At 52.6% G+C, this 18,310-nt stretch overlaps 1 protein-coding gene across 1 annotated transcript; it reads right to left on the bottom strand.

Annotated features, from left to right (window-relative positions):
- Positions 1 to 2,493: 2,493 nt before the first annotated feature.
- LOC118994612 (leukocyte immunoglobulin-like receptor subfamily A member 6) lies at positions 2,494 to 18,210 on the bottom strand (the record flags this gene model as incomplete). The annotated part of the gene is made up of 9 exons (XM_037057252.1): positions 2,494 to 2,615; positions 4,238 to 4,537; positions 4,815 to 5,096; positions 5,327 to 5,629; positions 5,772 to 6,071; positions 16,386 to 16,685; positions 16,944 to 17,225; positions 17,449 to 17,754; positions 17,909 to 18,210. Coding segments are annotated over 9 exons (2,497 nt in total), but the record flags the coding sequence as incomplete, so codon positions are not given.
- Between the last annotated feature and the right edge of the window lie 100 nt (positions 18,211 to 18,310).

The following is an 18,310-nucleotide window of genomic DNA, read 5'->3' as shown; positions in this document are numbered from 1 at the left end:
TGTCGCAGTCACCTCCTGCAAGCTTGACCAGACCAGCTGTCCTCAAGTGAGAGATGGCTTCTGTTGGTCCTGAGGGTGCTCTGGGGCTTCTGGGACCTTGTGTGGATGGACTGGCTTCGTGTTTCTGGCTCCCTCTTGCGGCAGGATTCGCAGGGTGTAAGTCTGGTCCTCATCTTTCAGTGGAATGAGCAGTTGGTAAAATCTGTCTTCGTGTTGCTTTTCCTTCAATGTTATTTTTTCAAAAATAGGCCATGACTTTTACATTCACGGGCACCTGCCCCCCATGCCATCTCCAAGGCCCAGCTGACTTCAGTCCAGTCTCAGGCCTCTTCCTCTCATTCTTGAGGGGTCAGAGGCATCTTAGGGTCCTCAGAGGTCCCTGGAACTGAGCCTTCATAAACAAGCGGGTTGCAGGTGCTGTGGGCGGGGCGAGGACCTAGCAGGCTGCACCTGCCCCAGCAGGCCAGCAGGGGCTGTCCTGAGGGCTGGCCTGTGCAGGGCTCTCTAGCCAGGCTGCCAGGCAATGTGTAGGGGGCCCAACCTCCTGAGCAGTCACGGTAGAAGCAGGGTGGGGCGCGCAGGCTTGGACAACTGGTCGCTGCTGGTGAAGCTCCTGGAGCAGAGAGGACTGGGGAGGCTCTTCTGTCCCGTGTGTATTTGGTGTCAACCAGCTAGTGCCCCCGCGCGAGAAGTTCTTGTGGCCGCCAGGCGAGTCGCAGGCGCGGGTGATGTGAGGTGCACCACTTGGAAGGAGCTTTGGTGCAGCCCTGGAAGTGAGTGCGGTGGCTGATGGCGGTTGCCACAGAGTACTTGGTTCAGGAGGACAGGGACCAGAGGGATGGGGACAGGTTTGAGGCTCAGCGCCTCCCCAGAGCGGAGCAGAGGGGTCCTCCATGCAGGCTGGCCGGGATTCTGGCGGCCAGAAGAGGTGGTGCAGCGGTGGCTTTGGGCCCGGGAGAGAAACCCTGAACTCACCCGAGCCTCTTCGTCGCCCCCCCCTCCCCCCGAACTGCAGTGCAGCATAAACCCAGGGGCTGGCCCTGAGCAGTCAGGGCGAAGTAATCCACGCAGGTCACCAAGCCCATAGGCTGGGACTCAGGGAAGGTGATCGACCTGGAGAAAGACCAGGGGATGTGGGAGGCGGTGGTGACCGGCTCTCCCGCCCTCAAGAAAAAAGAAGGGGAAGGGACTAGAAAAGAAAGTGTATGAGTGACCCAGGAACACAGACAACAGGGTGGGAATTGACTGTTGGCAACGTGGGGGTGAAATGGATGGAGGAGGGCAAAGGAGGGAAAGTAGAAGAACTGTAATACAATAATAATTTTAAAAGATTTAAAAAATAAAAAAGTGAATAACTGCAAAAAAAAACCCCAGAAAGGAATAAAAGAGCATTTACGCCCAGGAATTAGACAAATGTCACAAATCAGGGCTTATGAAAAAAATGATGTTTTCTGGCAGCTGGTTTACAAACACCCCCTGACCATCCCTTCACACACCAGTGGGGTTTCTGGAGCAAACACTCCAGGTCCGTCATCTGATACACAGAGCATCCTTGCCGGGATGAGGCAGTGTATTTCATGGTGGCTTAGGATTAAGTTTACAATCAAGTTTACAATTAATTAACTCTTTTACAATTAAGTTTATCAGGCTGATATTAGTTCATACAATTACACAGGTGTCAGCCCTGACTCCTGTGACTCAGTGGGTTGAGCACCAGCCTGTGAACCCTGCTCTATTCTTGGTCTGGTCACACAGCTGGGTCTCAGGACAGGGCCCAGGCAGATGGCAAAAAATCTGTGTTTCTTCGGCACATTGATGTTTTCATCACTCCCTCCCTCCCTCCCTTCCCCTCTCTAAAAAATAATAAATAAAATCTTTAACATGGTACAGAGGTTCCAAGTGCTACCTTTCATCATCTGTGTATGGCATTGTGTTCCCCTTCCCAAGGCAAATCTCTCCTCAGTGTACATTTCACTCCCTTCACCCTCCTGTGTCTCACTCTGACCCTTCCCCCTGGGGACCAGGGATCCATTGTCTGTGTCCATCAGTCCAAACTAGTCCTGCTGTTTATCCTTTTAATCAGTTGTTTAACACAGAATTGTTGTCTGACCCAAAGACATACATAGTCACTGAATGTGGAAAATGAACGTGAAAAAATTCCTTGCATGAAAGTGGACCAGAGATGAAGGGTGAGCCCAGGGGTGGATTCGAACTTGTGATGTGGACTGAGCCCCAGGTTAGGGGGGTGAGAACAGAGGCCCAGTCAGGGAAGGTCAGCAGGGCAGTGAGGGGAGATGCCCACAGTCTGACTGTGGGAAAGGCCCTGCAGCCCCAGCCCCGCCCCTCCCTGCATGGGAACAATGCCCACACGCTGCACATTCTCAGCAGACTCTTTCCCAGGGGCACACACAGTTTCCTCCAGAGCTTCCTGAGATCAGGAGCCTGTTCTCCAGGCTCTGCCTCGCTGACTGGTGGCTTTGTTGTCCCCCTTGCTCAACTCCTGTCTGCATCGTGGGGTCTTCTCCAACTGTGCCAAGCTTCACCCAGCAGCACCGTGAGGACCAGGAGGACCAAGCCAGACACACCCAAGCGGATGAGGTTCCCCACTGTGTAGTCTTGGGGTTGACAAGGTAGGAAGTGTGAGTAAAGAGGTCACAGAGGTCAGGACAGACTCAGATCACCCCAGTCCCCCTGCATGTCCACCAGGGCACCTGCATCTTATGGACCAGTTTGATGCTCTGAGCACAGCCCCATTATTCAGAATTTCCCCTCCTCTCTACTCTGGGAATCTGAGTTGTTTCCCATCACCCCAGAGGATCAAGTGCTCCAGAGGAAAAGAAAACCAATAGGATATGAGAGAAGAGAAGTAGAATGGTTTAGGTCGTCTCTTTTCTCAACTTCAATGTGTCTCTCAGACTAATGGGACCCAACTCAATTCCCTGAGGTGAGCATGGTGGGTCTGGTGTTGCAGTGCTTTGGAAAACTTAGACGCCCACGGGGGTCTTCAATTTGTCCAGGAGGTCAGAACATGAAGGAGTGACGGCTGGATCTACCTTTTCTTTGCTCCCCCTCAGGTAGTTCCTGAGGTAGTTCCTTGTGTCTCTGACTCAGGGACATAATTTCCCTGTCAAGTTCCTTTCTTCTTTCTATCAATCTTTCTTGTGGAAAAAATAAATGACACTGAAAGAAAAGAAGGGACCACCCAGCCCCACACCAGGAGCAGCAGAGCCGGGACCTGACCCAGGTCAGACTCCAACCCTAATTCCCTCCTCTGAGCTCAGACCTGAGCTGAGGAAAAGGACTTCTGTGTCCCAGACCTTGTCCTGCCTGCCCCTCCCTGTACAGTGTCACCATCATTGCTATGGTGGGGACATTCTCCATATCATCATGTCCTCAGTGGCTTCCCTGTGAGGGAAGGAGGTCAGAGCCAGAACTGAAAGGAAACCAAGGCCATGGGCCACGATTCTCCCCTTTTCCACTTGGAGACACGGAGGCACAGAGGGGGCAAGGGTGTGTCCAAGTCAGAGCCTCCAGAGGCGCCTGAACTTGCACAGGACTCAGCCCCTGTCCCCCTGGCCACACCCACCACCTCCTCACAGAGACCCTCACTTATCCCTCTGTGGGCCTGTGTGTGCTGGGGAGTTCTCCATCCTTGGAACATTCTAGGAATTCAGGATGGGTTCAGGGGTGGGGGCTGCCCTCACCCCACCTCAGCTTGGCTGCTTCTACCCTGGGAGGGACCACAGCATCTCCCTCTGCCATGACCCCCCCCCCCCCCACCCATCAGCTGATTGCCTGACAGGTTTCGGGGTCCCATGATCCACCCTCAGAATCTCTGTTTGGCCCCCAGCCTCCCTGAGAGACAAGAGTGCCAGTGAGGGTGATGTTCTCTCTGGGAGCAAGGCCTCTGCTATCCACCACACTTGTCTCGGCCTCTTAGTCTCTGGGAGAAGGAGGGGGATCGGGATGGGTGCCCCTGGCCTTTCCTCCTTTTGCTCAGCCTGAGGGCTCTCCAGCCTCCCTGGGCCCTGGAACCTGTCTGGGCCACAGACATGGGGAAGAATTTGAGGCAGGGATTGGCTGACTCTGGAGTTTCAATCCCACTGGGAGGTGAGAGTCCCCTCAGGCTGACCGCCAGTTGGAGACCACCTCACTCTGTATCCAGCCTAAAGTTCACCTGGGGGACAGGGTGCTGAGCTGACCAGGAGGACAGAAGGGAAGCGCTGGGGCTCCTCACCTGAGACCAGGAGCTCCAGGGGGTCACTGGGCTGTGACAGCTGGAAGGGGGAGGAGCTGAGTGAGCTGTAGCACCTGTAGGTCCCTTGGTGGCCCCAGGTCACAGGGCTGATGGTGAAGTTGGCCTGATAGGGGGCAGTCGTGTCCTGCAGACGAAGCTGCTGGGGAGGGTCCAGGGACCCCTCCTTGTGCAGGTGGAAGGTGTCAGCCCTGACCTCAGATTGACACTGCAGGGTCATGTTCGCTCCCCAGGGCACTGAGGGCGATGGCTGTGCTGAGAGGGAGGGTTTCCAGTACTTTCCTGGGGAGAGGAGGGCTGTGATGTGCAGAGGGTCACCCCTCCCCCCATGCTGTTATCCCTGAGCTGAGGGACCCTGTCCTTCCCCCGGGACACTGTCTGTGACCCCTCTCAGCTCCTCTCAGTCCCTCTGGGTGGGAGTCTTTTATATCCATGCCTGCTACTCCCTCCCCCCGACCTCAGCCACTGCTCCAGGACCCTGGCCTGGACTCCATCACCACCACTGTAACCCCAGGCTGGCCCTGAGCAATCAGGACAGGGTGCTGGGCAGGATCCTCACCTGCAATCAGGATGTCCAGGGGGGCGCTGGGGGCTGACCACACATAGGAGAGTTTGTGTCCACTGTAGCACCTGTACTGGCCCCCGTGGGTGAGGCTCACAGGGCCCAGGGGGAAGCTGGGGCTGTGCTGCCCATGGAGACCCTGGGGGGGTGTGGGTCCCTCATCCTTGATCAGAGCGAATCTGTCAAAGCTGGGCTCTGAGTGACACTGGAGGGTCAGGTCATCGCCAGGCAGCAGCAGGGGGCCTGGCTGAGCTGAGAGGGAGGGCTCCCTGTACAAGCCTGGGGAGAAGGGTCATTGTTACCCAGGGAACACAAACACACACACACCAACCACTGGGGCTGCAGGGATAGCTCTCACTTGTCTCTCCTTAAGTCTCCTCCCTGTGGTTCTGTCCCCAGTAAACCTGTGTCACTGACCCCCACAACCCACATAGCTTTCCTAGGCACAAGGTTTAGATCAGTTATTTGGGGCACAGGAAAGAATTGCAGCCAAGTGTGGGCCACCTCACCTGTGACCTCAAGGTGCAGGGGGTCACTGGCGTGTGACCACACATTGGGGTTGGAGCTGGAGGAACCATAGCATCTGTAGGTCCCCCCATGGGAGGAGCTCAGGGGGCCCACAGGGAACACAGCCTGCCTCCTCCTCTCATGGGATCTCCATTCCAATTTCCTGTGTTGGGGCGGCTCAGCCCCTCCCTCCTTCAGCAGGTGGAACGTGTCCAGTGTGGACTGTGAGCTGCACAAGAGGGACACGTTCCCTCCTGAGGTCACCACGGGGTCTGGCTGGGCTGAGAGGGAGGGTGCGCTGTGCTCTCCTGAGGGAGAAGGAGGATCTGAGTAAGAGGGGACCATCACCCCACCTTCCCCTGGTGTGGGCTGTGAGTGGTGAGGCCCCCCTAAAGCCCCAGCTGTCCCCTTCATCCTCTGAGGAGGAGCCCACAGTGGGGAGGAGACCCGGGTCCCCCTTACCTGTCAGCACCAGGAGCAGGGACTCACTCCTCTCAGACAGCCTGCCCCCAATGCCGTACGCACACTGGTACAGCCCTGTGTGCTGTGAGCTCATGGACTGAATGGGGAACCCAGTCTTGTTGCTGGAGGCCTGTGGGATCCATGTGTCCAAAGGCTGAGAACTCATTTCTTTATACAGACTGTAGCCATCCGCCTGCAGAGACCCCTGACACCAGATGGTCACAGGGCTCCCCTTGCTGACGATGGGGCCTGGGTCAGCCCAGATGGAGGGTTTGGGAGGAACCGCTGGAAAAGAATCAGACCTACAGCATCAGGGGGTATCCTTGTCCCCTCAGTTTCCCGGGCTGTCACTCCAAGGCCCCTCCCACACTGGTCACCATCAGCTCAGACCCAGTGTGTGTTCCCCAGCTGCCTAGGGGCAGTTTTGTGCTGAAGTAGGAGGTCTGGGGGACGACTCACCTGCCTGGACCTGGTGCCACGGGCCCCGACACAGCCCTGGAAGAGAGCACATTCGAGATTATCTTTCACCCCCACACAGAAGCTGCAGGCCTGGTCTGGCCCCTAGTCCTGGAGTCAGATGTGTGGCTGAGTCTCCTCTTGTCCACCCAGATGCTCTGTCCCCAGGGAATCTTCTCATTCCTGGGTCTCTTGTAACCAGGACCTGAGAGATGATGGGACCCCATCCCTCCTCTTTCCCCCGAAGCTCACCAAGACAGAGAAGGACAGTGAGGGTGATGGTCGTGGTCCTTCCTGCCATGGTCACCAGTATGCAGAGGATGTGTAAATTCACCGCAACTCAGAGTAACAAATCAGCTGTTACATGGTTTCAGCTCTGTGTGACAGGTCATGGGTTCCTCATCAGTGGCCTGGCAGAAAGGGAAGTAGCCCCTCCCCGAAGGATGGGCCAAAGGAGACAGCAAGAGTGGAGATATCAGATATGAGACCCAACTGACCCCACATGCCCAGCACCCACCTGATGTGACACCCAAATCCAGACGATGACTCCTGTCCCAGAACATGGGAATAGAGGACACCAGGCAGGACTCAGGAGCAGCCCGATTTCTGTTCCAGTTGTGACTCTGCCTTTTCTTGAACTCTGTGTCCTTGGGTCAGTCACTTCCCTCCCCTGAGACCCTGTAAGTGCCCCCTTTCCTTCCTCTTTCCCATTGGCCAGGCCCTCAGGCAGCATGGACTGAGCAGTCACCCTGGGCAGTCACGGTGCCTGGCCCTGCAGAGTCACAGCTGAAGCTGCTGGACTCTGTCCTTGGACTCACAGGGCCCAGAGGAAAGAGGACAGACAGGCAGACATGTGGACAGCAGAGAGATCAGTGACAGTCTGGTGAGACTGTCCATGTGGGGAGAAAGAACAAGGCAGTGGGGTTCAATACCAGGGGGACATCGTGCAAACTGGGTCCTGGCTGTGAGGGGGTCCTTCTTGGGGCTGATCTGACTGAAGGGATGAGCAGGGATCAGTCCAGTGGTTTGGGGTGGGAGACACCCTTGACCAGAAAGGGCTTGGGCTGTTCTCAGAAGTGGCCGCAGTCATGTGAAGGCTGCGTCCTGGGCACACAGGATCTGGAGCAGAGTCCTGATCGTTTGATTTGTATCTTGGAGTCAGTGGGGAAAATGTTAAGCAACAGTGGGTGTAAACAAATTTATTTTAACCAAGGTACACAGATATGAAATCGTCATGCCAGAAGGCACTACTGTAATGAGCTCCATCAGTAATAAAACCCCAACATGCCCCTGGCCTATGGATGGTGTGTCCATCTGTGTGTTAGGGCATTTACACAAACCTGTAAAACAAACTGCACTGACAGTTGACTGGCAAGAGACAGGGTGACTCTCCGTCCTATCTAGACCTTGGGAAGTAGGTGGCTGGGTTCAGAGTGGCTGAGGGAGCAGCAGAGGGGAGCACAGGATGTTTAAATAGCTCAGTTTCTGCGTCTGGTTGGGGTGGAGGGCAGTGTGGTTAACTGGCAGTTTCTGTTGTGGAGGGTGAGTCATGTTGGCTGGGGCTGGTGGGTTTAGCTCCATTCTGACCATTCAGAGCCTTGGATGTCAGATGGTGCAACAGGAATCTGTTCTGAGGGTGGGAACTGGTGGAGGGGGCTGAGCAGGCAGACTCAGACCAGGTCCCTGGTAGGAAGCGTCCTCAGGAGGTGGAGAGAGGAGTGGACTGGAGAAAGGCATGGAGCCTGCATTGGAGGTGGAGGAAGGAGGGTGATGTGAGGACCAGACATCTTGAGAGTTGTGATGGATCGGGGACAAGGTTCAGAGGGAGTCAGTGGGTCCTGAAGGAGTGGAGTGGATGACAGTCAGGGGAGTGGGAAAGTGGGAAGGGAAGGCTGTTCCACCCTCTTCTAGGTTTATGGAGGGTCCACTGGGGTGTCACCAGTAGGACACCCCCAGGGGAGAGGGCAGCCTGGGGAGGTGCTGTGGAGACTGGTCAGCGTTTCTCAGAAGGAAGTATGGCCTTTCGGGGACCCTGGATTTTCTCTCCTCAACAGTTCCCTTCCCTGTCTTCCTGTTTGTATCAGTCAGCACCAGTCTTTCCTTCATTGTCTCCTTCTGCCTCTGGTCAGTTCTGCCTCCTCAGGGTCCCTCCTCCTCTGCCCAAAGCTCTTCCTCTCACACTGGGAACTCCCTCTGTACTATTGGGTAAGAGCCTGGGTGGAGGGCAGCCAGGTTTGTAAATGAAAAGAGAGACCCAGGGATCTGTGAAGCAGTTTCTATCCCTTAAGTGGGAGGAAAATGAGATTGATATCAAAGAAGAAACACAATATTGGGAGAAATAGAGAGCTATGTCATAAATTTCTTGAAAGCCATCCATTTACCTGCCCAGGGAGCTCAGCTATGAATCTTTGAAGACCAAGCCCACACACATCACGAGCATCGTCAAACCAGTCAAGGAAAATTGAATCCACCCAGACAGAAATGGCACATCCCACAGGGAGGAACCATGGTTGGACTGACGCAGATTTCCCCTCAGAAACCATCACACTCAGGAGAGTTTAAAGTCCTGAGAGGTGGGAAAAATTCAGCTGAAATTGTTCTGGAAATATTCTTCAGAATGGAAGTGAAATAAAGGAAATCTGAGCATCTGATTGCTTAAAACAGGGAAGTTCTTCAGGCAGACAGGAGATAATTCAAAAAGGACACTTGGAAATTCAAGAGTTAAAGAAGAACAGTCATATCTAAGTAAATATCTAAGTAAGTGTCATAGCACTTACTTAGCACATACTTTCTCCTGTCACCTTTAAAAAAACAGGCATGGCTGTGGAAAGCAGAAATGGGCGCATCAGCTGGTGGAGTGTGTGATGAGTGTGGATGGACCACAGATTCCAGTGGCAGCACAAGGCAGTGGGTGTAAAGGGACCTGCACAGTTGTGAGGCTTCTGCATTGACCTTGCAGAGGTTTAACATTATCTCTCCTGTGTAGAATCTGTGGAATGAAATGTGTATGTTTTAATACATACAACTGTTACTAAAAAAAACGACGTACTGAGTTATAGTTAGAATTCCAGAGGACAAGTTGGAATGAATACTAAAAAACTATCCCAAAACACAGAGAGCAGTGAAAGGAAACCCGAAGAGCAAAGAGCAGATGTGACCTGCACACGCAAACAAGAAAATGGGAAACCTGAAATAAGTTTGTTTATAATTCCATTAAATGTAAATGGTGAAAGCACAAGGACATGGAAGATTTTAGGAGTGTGTTAACATACTGGATTCCTTCACTCTAGCATATATTAGTTAATGCATGGGTTTATTTCTTTTTCAAAGTGTATTTTATGGATATGCTATTATAGTTGCCCCATCTTCCCCCTTCACTCCCCTCCACCCTGCACACCTCCCCCCACCCACAGTCCCCCATTTAGTTCATGTCCATGGATTGTACATATAAGTTCTTTGGCTTGTACATTTCCTATGCTGTTCTTAACCTTCCCCTGTGTATTTTCTACCTACCACTTATGCTACTTATTCTGTGTATCTTTTCCCCCTCTCTCACCCTCCCACTCCCCTGCCTATAACCCTCCACATGATCTCCTTTTCTGTGATTCTGTTCCTGTTCTAGATGTTTGCTTAGTTCTTTGGGGTTTTTTTTTGATTCAGTTGTTAATAGCTGTGAGTTTGTTGTCATTTTACTGTTCATAGTTTTTGATCTTTTCTTAGATAAGTCCCTTTAACATTTCATTAATAAGGGCTTGGTGATGATGAACTCCTTGAACTTGACCTTATCTGAGAAGCACTTTATGTGCCCTTCCATTCGTAATGAGTGACTTGCTGGATAGAGCAATCTTAGATGTAGGTCCTTGCCTTTCAATACTTGGAATACTTCTTTCCAGCCCCTTCTTGCCTGCAAGGTTTCTTTTGAGCCATCAGCGGATTGTCTAATGGTGGCTTCTTTATAGGTAACTGTCTCTTTTTCTCTTGTTGCTTTTAAGATTCTCTTCTTATCTTTAAGTTTGGCTAATGTCGTTAGGATGTGCCTTAGTGTGTTATCCTTGGCTCCAATTTCTTTGGGACTCTGTGAGCTTCCTGGACTTCCTGGAAGTCTATTTCCTTTGGCAGACTGGGCAAGTTCTCCTTCATTATTTGTTCAAGTACATTTTCAATTTCTTGCTCTTCCACTTCCCCTTCTGGCACTCCTAGATCCAGAGGTCAGGATGTTTAAAGAAGTCCTGGAAGTTACTCATCCTCTCCTCATTGTTGAATTCTTGTTCCTTCATTCTGTTCTGGCTGAATGTTTCTCTCTTCTTTCTGCTCCAAACCATTGATTTGAGTCCTGGTTTCCTTCCCATCACTGTTGGTTCCCTGTACATTTTCCTGTATTTCACTTTTCATAGCCTTCACTTTTTCCTTTAATTGCAACCATACTCCACCAATTCTGTGAGCATCCTGATGAACATAGGTTTGAACTGTGCATGTAATAGGTTGGCTCTCTCTTTGTTGCTCAGTTGTATTACTTCTGGAGCCTTGATCTGTTCTTTCATTTGGGCCATATTTTTTGTCTTGGCCTACCTGTTAGGTACCAAGGGGCAGAGCCTTAGGTGTCCACGAGGATGGGGCAACCGATGTCTCTGTGTTGTGACATGGCATTGGGGGAGGGGTCTGAGAGGGAACAGTGCCACTTGCTCTGCTCCCTCCTGGTTTTCAGCCCCTTCCCACACTACCCACAATCAAATTGGGCCCTCGTGTTCCTGTTTCTTGGGTGGGTGGGTTTGTGGTATGTCCAAGGACCCAGTGGGTCTCTCTAATGAAGTCTCCTGTGAGGCTGGGAGTTTCTCCTGCTGCTGCCTCAATACCCACAGGTGTTTTCAATCAGAGGCTTTGAGGCTTAATTTCCCAGTCCTGGACTCTTGGGTTGGGAGGTCTATCTAGTTTCCCAGTCTTTTTCTCCTAGTTTCTCTGCGTGCTAATGTGGGACTGCCCAGTCCACTAGCTGCTGCCTTGCCCACCCCTGTTGTCCAGCTGCCTTGCAGTGAGTCCTCTCCCCCCCAGCTGCCTGTCTCTTCCCCTCCTACTGGTCTGGGTGAATGTTTAACTCCTTGAGTGTTGGACTTCCATACAGTTTGATTTTCTGTCATTTCTGGTTGCTGTTTGTTTTCAAATTTGTCTTGTCCTTCTTTGGGTTTTGTGAGGAGGTATATTGTGTGTACCTATGCCTTCATGTCGGCTTGAAGTTATGGGTGTGTTTCTGGAGTTTTTTTTTTAAAGATTTTATTTATTTATCTTTAGAGGGAAAGGGAAGGAGAGAAGGAGAGGAATATCAATGTATGGTTACCTTTCGTGAGTGCCCCTTTTGGAACTGACCTGCAACCCAGGCATGTGCCCTGACTGGAAATCGAACTGAGATTGTGAGGTTCATAGACCCTCACTCCATTCACTGAGCTACACCAGCCAGGGCTCTGGAGTTTTGATTGTGTTGTTGGTGTATGTCTTTTGCTCCCCAATTACCATGCTGTTTTAATTATTACAGCTCTGTATCATAATTTGATATTAGGCCGTGTGATGCCTTTAGCTTTGTTCTTCTTTCTCAAGATTGCTTTGGCTATTGGCGGTCTTGAGTGGTTTTGTATGAATTTTATTATGGTCTTTTTTATTTCTGTGAATAGTATATTTGAAATTTTGATAGGGGTTGCACTGAATTTTTAGATTGGGCAGTAGGCACATTTTAGTGAATTCTTCCTAACTGTACATGCAGGATGTATTTCCATTTATTTTTGTCTTTTCAATTTCTTTTACCAAAATCTTAGAGTTTTCAACATCCAGCTCGATCACTCCCTAGATCATTATCTGTTGTGTCTGCTGCAATTTTAAATGAGATTACATCTTTATTTGTTTCCTTATTTCTTTTATATTTTGCATATAGAAATGCCTCTGCTTCCTGAACAGTCATTTTGTATGCTGCCACTTTACTGAGTTAGTTTTTAAGTTTTTACCATTTTTTGTGGAGTGCTTAGGGGTTTTTATATAAAAGATTATATCACCCTCACAGAGTTTTATGTCTTTTTTCCCATTTGGATCCCTTTGTTCTTGTCCTTGTCTGACGACTCTGCCCAGGATGTTCAGTGTGAGCTGCACAGGAGTGGGGAGCGTGGGCTTCCCTGTCCTGTTGCTGATCTCAGAAGAGAAACCCTCAGCTTTTCAGTGTGGAGTCTGATGTTGACTGTGGTCTTCCACACGTGACCTTCATTGTGCTGAGATGGGGTCATTCCGTCCCCAATGTGTTGACAGTGTTTGTTATGAAACCTTTGTTTTGAATGAATATTGTACTTTGTCCAATGTCTTCTCTGCATCTATTTAAACAAGCATATGTCTGTGTCATTTGCTTTATTGTTGTGGTGAAAATGCTTATTGATTTTCACATGTGAAAGAATTTTTGACCATTATCAGGACCCTGTGCGAAGTCCCATTTGATCATGGTGTAGAAAACTATTAATGTGCTCTTGAATTCGTCATGCTAATGTTCACTGAGAAACTCTTTTTTTCATCGAGAAAATTTGCATGTGTATTCAATGAGAATATTGGCTTCTGTTTGTCTTTGTTGTGTTTTTTGTGTTTAATGCCCTATTGGAGGTGCTCTGGGTCCCAGGCTTGTAATCAGGGTGGAAGCCCAGGTGTTGGCCAGGGAGCTTGGACCTGGGGATCCCTGCTGGTGCAGCCCCTGTAGCAGAGAGGGTGGGGGAAGCCTCCTACCTGCTGTTCACAGGGTGGTGACCAGCACCGCATTGCAGTGGGCTGGCTTGTTGTCACAGCGAGATGTGTCACAGGCAGGGAGTGCTCAGCTGTGAGCTGTGAGGGGCCAGGACTTGAAGGAGGTTTGGTGCAGCCTGGGAAGGGGGTGTGGTGGCTCCTGGAAGTGGGGGCACAGGCCTAGGACCAGGACCAGGTGAAGGAGGACAGGGACCATGGGGACAGGGATGGGGAAAGTGGCAAAGCTCCTCTCTGAGACTCAGCTGCCCCTCACACAGGTTGGCCCAGGTGAGATCCCTGATGTTGGAGGCCAGCAGAGGTGGCATGGCCTTGGCTTCGGTCCAGGGAGACACCCTGTCCATCCTCAGGCCCTTGAAGGGCCCTTGCTGTGGGCCTGCCAACCGCAGGGAAACCCTTGCCTGCCTGCTAAGAGGGCCCTGAGCGTGTCAGGGGCGCAGTGATCTAGGCAGTTCCCAGCAGTGGACTGGTCTGAAAAGGTGCAGGTTGGGCCTCAGGGAGGCTGATGGGAAAGAATAAAGTCAGGGACACAGGGGCAAGACAGGAGGGCGGCTCTCTCCACCCTCAAGGACCATCTACCCCCAGGAATTAGGCAAATGCCAGAAATCAGGGCTTTTGGGAAAAAACGGCGCTTTCTGGGAGCTCTTTATAAACGCACCTCCTGAGCGTCATGTCAGACAGCAGTTGCTCTTTCAGACTCAGGGCATTTCTGGAGGAACCAGTGCGGAGTACACTCCCGGGTACACAGAGCAGTCCTTGATGGGACCAGACATGGTTTGGGATTTATTTGATCCAAACTGGTCTTTTAAAATAAATTTATTGGGATGATATTGGTTAAGCCCTGACTGGAGCAGCTCATGGGTTGAGCACCGGCCTGTGAACCAAAGGGTCCCCTGCTCCATTCTTGGTGAGGGCACAGGCTGGGGTGGGAGCCGGGACCCCCACTGAGGGCGCTTAATGGTGTGGGGAATCAATACATCTGTGTTTCTTTGGCACAGAGAAATCTGTGTTTCTCCTTCTTCCCCTCTCTAAGACATAATAAATGAAATCTTAAAAATATTACAGAGGTTTCAAGTACACAGTTCTATGATACATCATCTGTAAATGGCTCTGTGTTCTCCCAAAATCAAATCTCTCCTCATCATATATTTCACTCCCTTCACCCTTCTCTCTCTCACTCTGACCTTTCCCGCTGGGGACCACCACTGCATTGTCTGTGTCCATCTGTCCAAACTAGTCCTGATGTTTATTCCTATAACCAGTTGTTTAGACAGATTTATTGTCTGACTCAGAGACATACAGAATAGCAAATGTGCACAATAAAAGAAAGAAAAATGTCCTACAGGAAAGTGGACCAGAGATGGAGGCTGAGCCCAGGGGTGGATCCAAACCTGTGATGTGGGCTGAGCCCCAGGTCAGGGGGTGAGAACAGAGGCCCAGTCAGGGAAGGTCAGCAGGGCAGTGAGGGGAGATGCCCACAATCTGACTGTGGGAAAGCCCTACAGCCCCAGCCCCGCCCCTCCCTGCAGGGGATCCACGCCCACACCCTGCACATTCTCAGCAGACTCTTTCCTATGTGCACCCGCAGTTTCCTCCAGAGCTTCCTGGGATCATCAGCCTCTTCTCCAGGCTCTGCCTGGCTGACTGGTGGGTGTGTAGTCCCCTGTGCTCAACTCCTGGCTGCATCGTGGGGTCTTCTCCAACTGTGCCAAGCTTCACACAGCATCACGGTGAGGACCAGAAGGACCAAGCCAGACACACCCAAGCGGATGAGGTTCCCCACTGTGTAGTCTTGTTGTTGACAAGGTAGGAATTGTGGGTAAAGAGATCACAGGGGTCAGGACAGACTCAGATCACCCCAGTCCCCCTGCATGTCCACCAGGGCACCTGCATCTCATAGTCTGGTTTTCATGCTCTGAGCACAGCCCCATAATTGAGAATTTCCCCTCCTCTCTACTCTTGGAATCTGAGTTGTTTCCCATCACCCCAGAGGATCATCTGCTCCAGAGGAAAAGAAAACCAATAGGATATGAGAGAAGAGAAGTAGCATGGTTTAGGTAGTCTCTTTCCTTATCTTCAGTGGGTCTCTCAGAGTAATGGTACCCAACTCCATTCCCTGAGGTGAGCATCTTGGGTCTGGTGTTGCAGTGCTTTGGAAAATGAAGACGCCCACGGGGGACTTCAGTTTGTCCAGGAGGTCAGAACATGAAGGAGTGACGGCTGGATCTACCTTTTCTTTGCTCTCCCTCAGGTAGTTCCTTGTGTCTGGCTGAGGGACATAATTTCTCTGTCAAGTTCCTTTCTTCTTTCTATCAATCTTTCTTGTTCAAAAAATAAATGACACTCAAAGAAAAGAAGGGACCACCCAGCCCCATACCAGGAGCAGCAGAGCCGGGACTTGGACCAGGCCTTGTTCCCTCCTCTGAGCTCAGCACCTGAGCTGAGGGAAAGGACTTCTGTTCTCAGACCTTGTCCTGCCTGTCCCTCCCTGTACAGTGTCACCATCACTGCTACGGTGGGGACATTCTCCATATCATCATGTCCTCAGTGGCTTCCCTGTGAGGGAAGGAGGTCAGAGCCAGAACTGAAAGGAAACCAAGGCCATGGGCCACGATTCTCTCCTTTTACACTTGGAGACACTGAGGCAGAGAGAGGGGAAGGGTGTGTCCAATTCAGAGCCTCCAGAGGCACCTAAACTTGCACAGGCCTCAGTCCCTGTCCCCATGGAAACACCCCCCACCTCCCCACACAGACCCTCCCTGACTGATCTTCAGGCCTGTCTATCCTGGGGGGTTCTCCATCCTTGGAACCTTCTATAAATTCAGGATGGGTTCAGTGTTGGGGGCTGCCCTCACCCCACCTCAGCTTGGCTGCTTCTCCCCTGGGTGGGACCACAGCATCTCCCTCTGCCATGACCCCCCCCACCCATCAGCTGATTGCCTCACAGCTTTCTGGGTCCCATGATCCACCCCGAGAATCTCTGTCTGGCCCACAGCCTCCCTGGGAGATCAGCGTGCCAGTGAGGGTGATGTTCTCTCTGGGAGCAAGGCCTCTGCTATACACCACACTCGTCTCGGCCTCTTAGTCTCTGGGAGAAGGAGGGGGATCGGGATGGGTGCCCCTGGCCTTTACTCCTTTTGCTCAGCCTGAGGTCTCTCCAGCCTCCCTGGGCCCTGGAACCTGTCTGGACCACAGACATGGGGAAGAATTTGAGGCAGGGGTGGGGTGACTCTAGAGTTTCAATCCCACTGGGAGGTGAGAGTCCCCTCAGGCTGACCATCAGTTGGAGACCACCTCACTCTGTATCCAGCCTAAAGTTCACTTGGGGGACAGGGTGCTGACCTGACCAGGAGGACACGAGGGAAGGGCTGGGATCCTCACCTGAGACCAGGAGCTCCAGGGGGTCACTGGACTGTGACAGCTGGAAGGGGGAGGAGCTGCGTGAGCTGTAGCACCTGTAGGTCCCTTGGTGGCCCAAAGTCACAGGGCTGATGGTGAAGTTGGCCTGAGAGGGGGCAGCTGTGTCCTGCAGACGAAGCTGCTGGGGAGGGTCCAGGGACCCCTCCCTGTGCAGGTGGAAGGTGTCAGCCCTGACCTCAGATTGACACTGCAGGGTCACGGTCGCTCCCCAGTGCACTGAGGGCGATGGCTGTGCTGAGAGGGAGGGTTTCCTGTACTTTCCTGTGGAGAGGAGGGCTGTGATGTGCAGGAGGTCACATCTCTCCCCATGCTCTTGTCCCTGAGCTGAGGGACCATGTGCTTCCCCAGGGACACTGTCTGTGACCCCTGTCAGCTCCTCACAGTCCCTCTGAGTGGGAGTCTTTCATCTCCATGACCCTCATTCTGTCTCCGAGCCCTCGACCCCATCACCACTCTGGTGACCCCACGTCTGAGCCCTGAGCAGACAGTCAGGACAGGGGGCAGGGCAGTGCTCCTCACCTGCAATCAGGATGTCCAGGGGGGCGCTGGGGGCCGACCACACATAGGAGAGGTTGTGTCCACTGTAGCACCTGTACCGGCCCCCGTGAGTGAGGTTCACAGGGCCCAGGGGGAAGTCCGGGCTCTGCTGCCCATATAGATGCTGGGGGGGTATGGGTGCCTCATCCTTGGTCAGAGCGAATCTGTCAAAGCCAGGCTCTGAGAGACACTGGAGGGTCAGGCTGTCTCCAGGCAGCAGCAGGGGCCCTGGCTGGGCCGAGAGGGAGGGCTCCCTGTACACACCTGGGGAGAGGGGATATTGTCACCCTGGGGACACACACTCACCGCCCACTGTGGCTGCAGGGTGAGCTCTCCTGTGTCGCTCCAAAGTATCTTGCCTGTGCTTCTGTCCCCAGTAAACCTGTGTCACTGACCCCCACATATCCAATGTCTTTATTGGGCACAAGATTTAGATCAGGTTTTTGGGGCACAGGAAAAAAATGAAGCCAAGTGTGGGCCACCTCACCTGTGACCTCCAGGTGCAAAGGGACACTGGGCTGTGACCACACATTGGGGTTGGAGCTGGAGGAACCATAACATCTGTAGGTCCCCCCATGGGAGGTGTTCACAGGGCCCACAGGGAAGACAGCCTGCCACCTTCTCTCAGAGTCTCTCCATTCCGATTTCCTGTGTCGGGGGCGATCAGCCCCTCCCTCCTTCAGCAGGTGGAAAGGGCCTGACGTGGACATTGAGCTGCACAAGAGGGACACGTTCCCTCCTGAGGTCACCACCGGGCCTGGCTGGGCTGAGAGGGAGGGTGCACTGTCCACTCCTGAGGGAGAAGGAGGATCTGAGTTAGAGGGGACTGTCACCCCAACTTCCCCAGGTGTGGGCTGTGAGGGGTGAGGCCCCCCTAAAACCTCACTCTGTCCACTTCATCCTCTAGGAGGGGCCCACAGTGGCGAGGAGACCCGGGTTCCCCTTACCTGTCAGCACCAGGAGCAGGGGCTCACTCCTCTCAGACAGCCTGCCCCCAGTGCTGTACGCACACTGGTACAGCCCTGTGTGCTGTGAGCTCATGGACTGAATGAGGAACCTGATCTTGTTGCTGGAGGCCTGTGGGATCCTCACATCCAAGGGCTCAGAACTCCTCTCTTTATACAGAGCGAAGGCATCTGCCTGCAGAGACCCCTGACACCAGATGGTCACAGGGCTCCCCTTGCTGACGATGGGGCCTGGGTCAGCCAAGATGGAGGGTTTGGGGGGGACTGCTGAAATGGAATCAGATCTTCAGTGTTAGGAGAGTCTTTGTCCCCTTAGTTTCTCAGCTGTCACTCCAAGCCCCTCCCACACTGGTCACCACCATCCCAGACCCACTGTGTGTCCCC

The sequence above is a fragment of the Sturnira hondurensis genome, unplaced genomic scaffold (genome assembly GCF_014824575.4).
Source record: "Sturnira hondurensis isolate 20B ecotype Veracruz unplaced genomic scaffold, ASM1482457v3 Scaffold0009598, whole genome shotgun sequence".
NCBI classification, from domain to species: Eukaryota; Metazoa; Chordata; class Mammalia; order Chiroptera; family Phyllostomidae; genus Sturnira; species Sturnira hondurensis.
The sequence above is the reverse complement of the archived record's forward strand: the minus strand, read 5'-3'. Positions and strand labels throughout refer to the sequence as shown.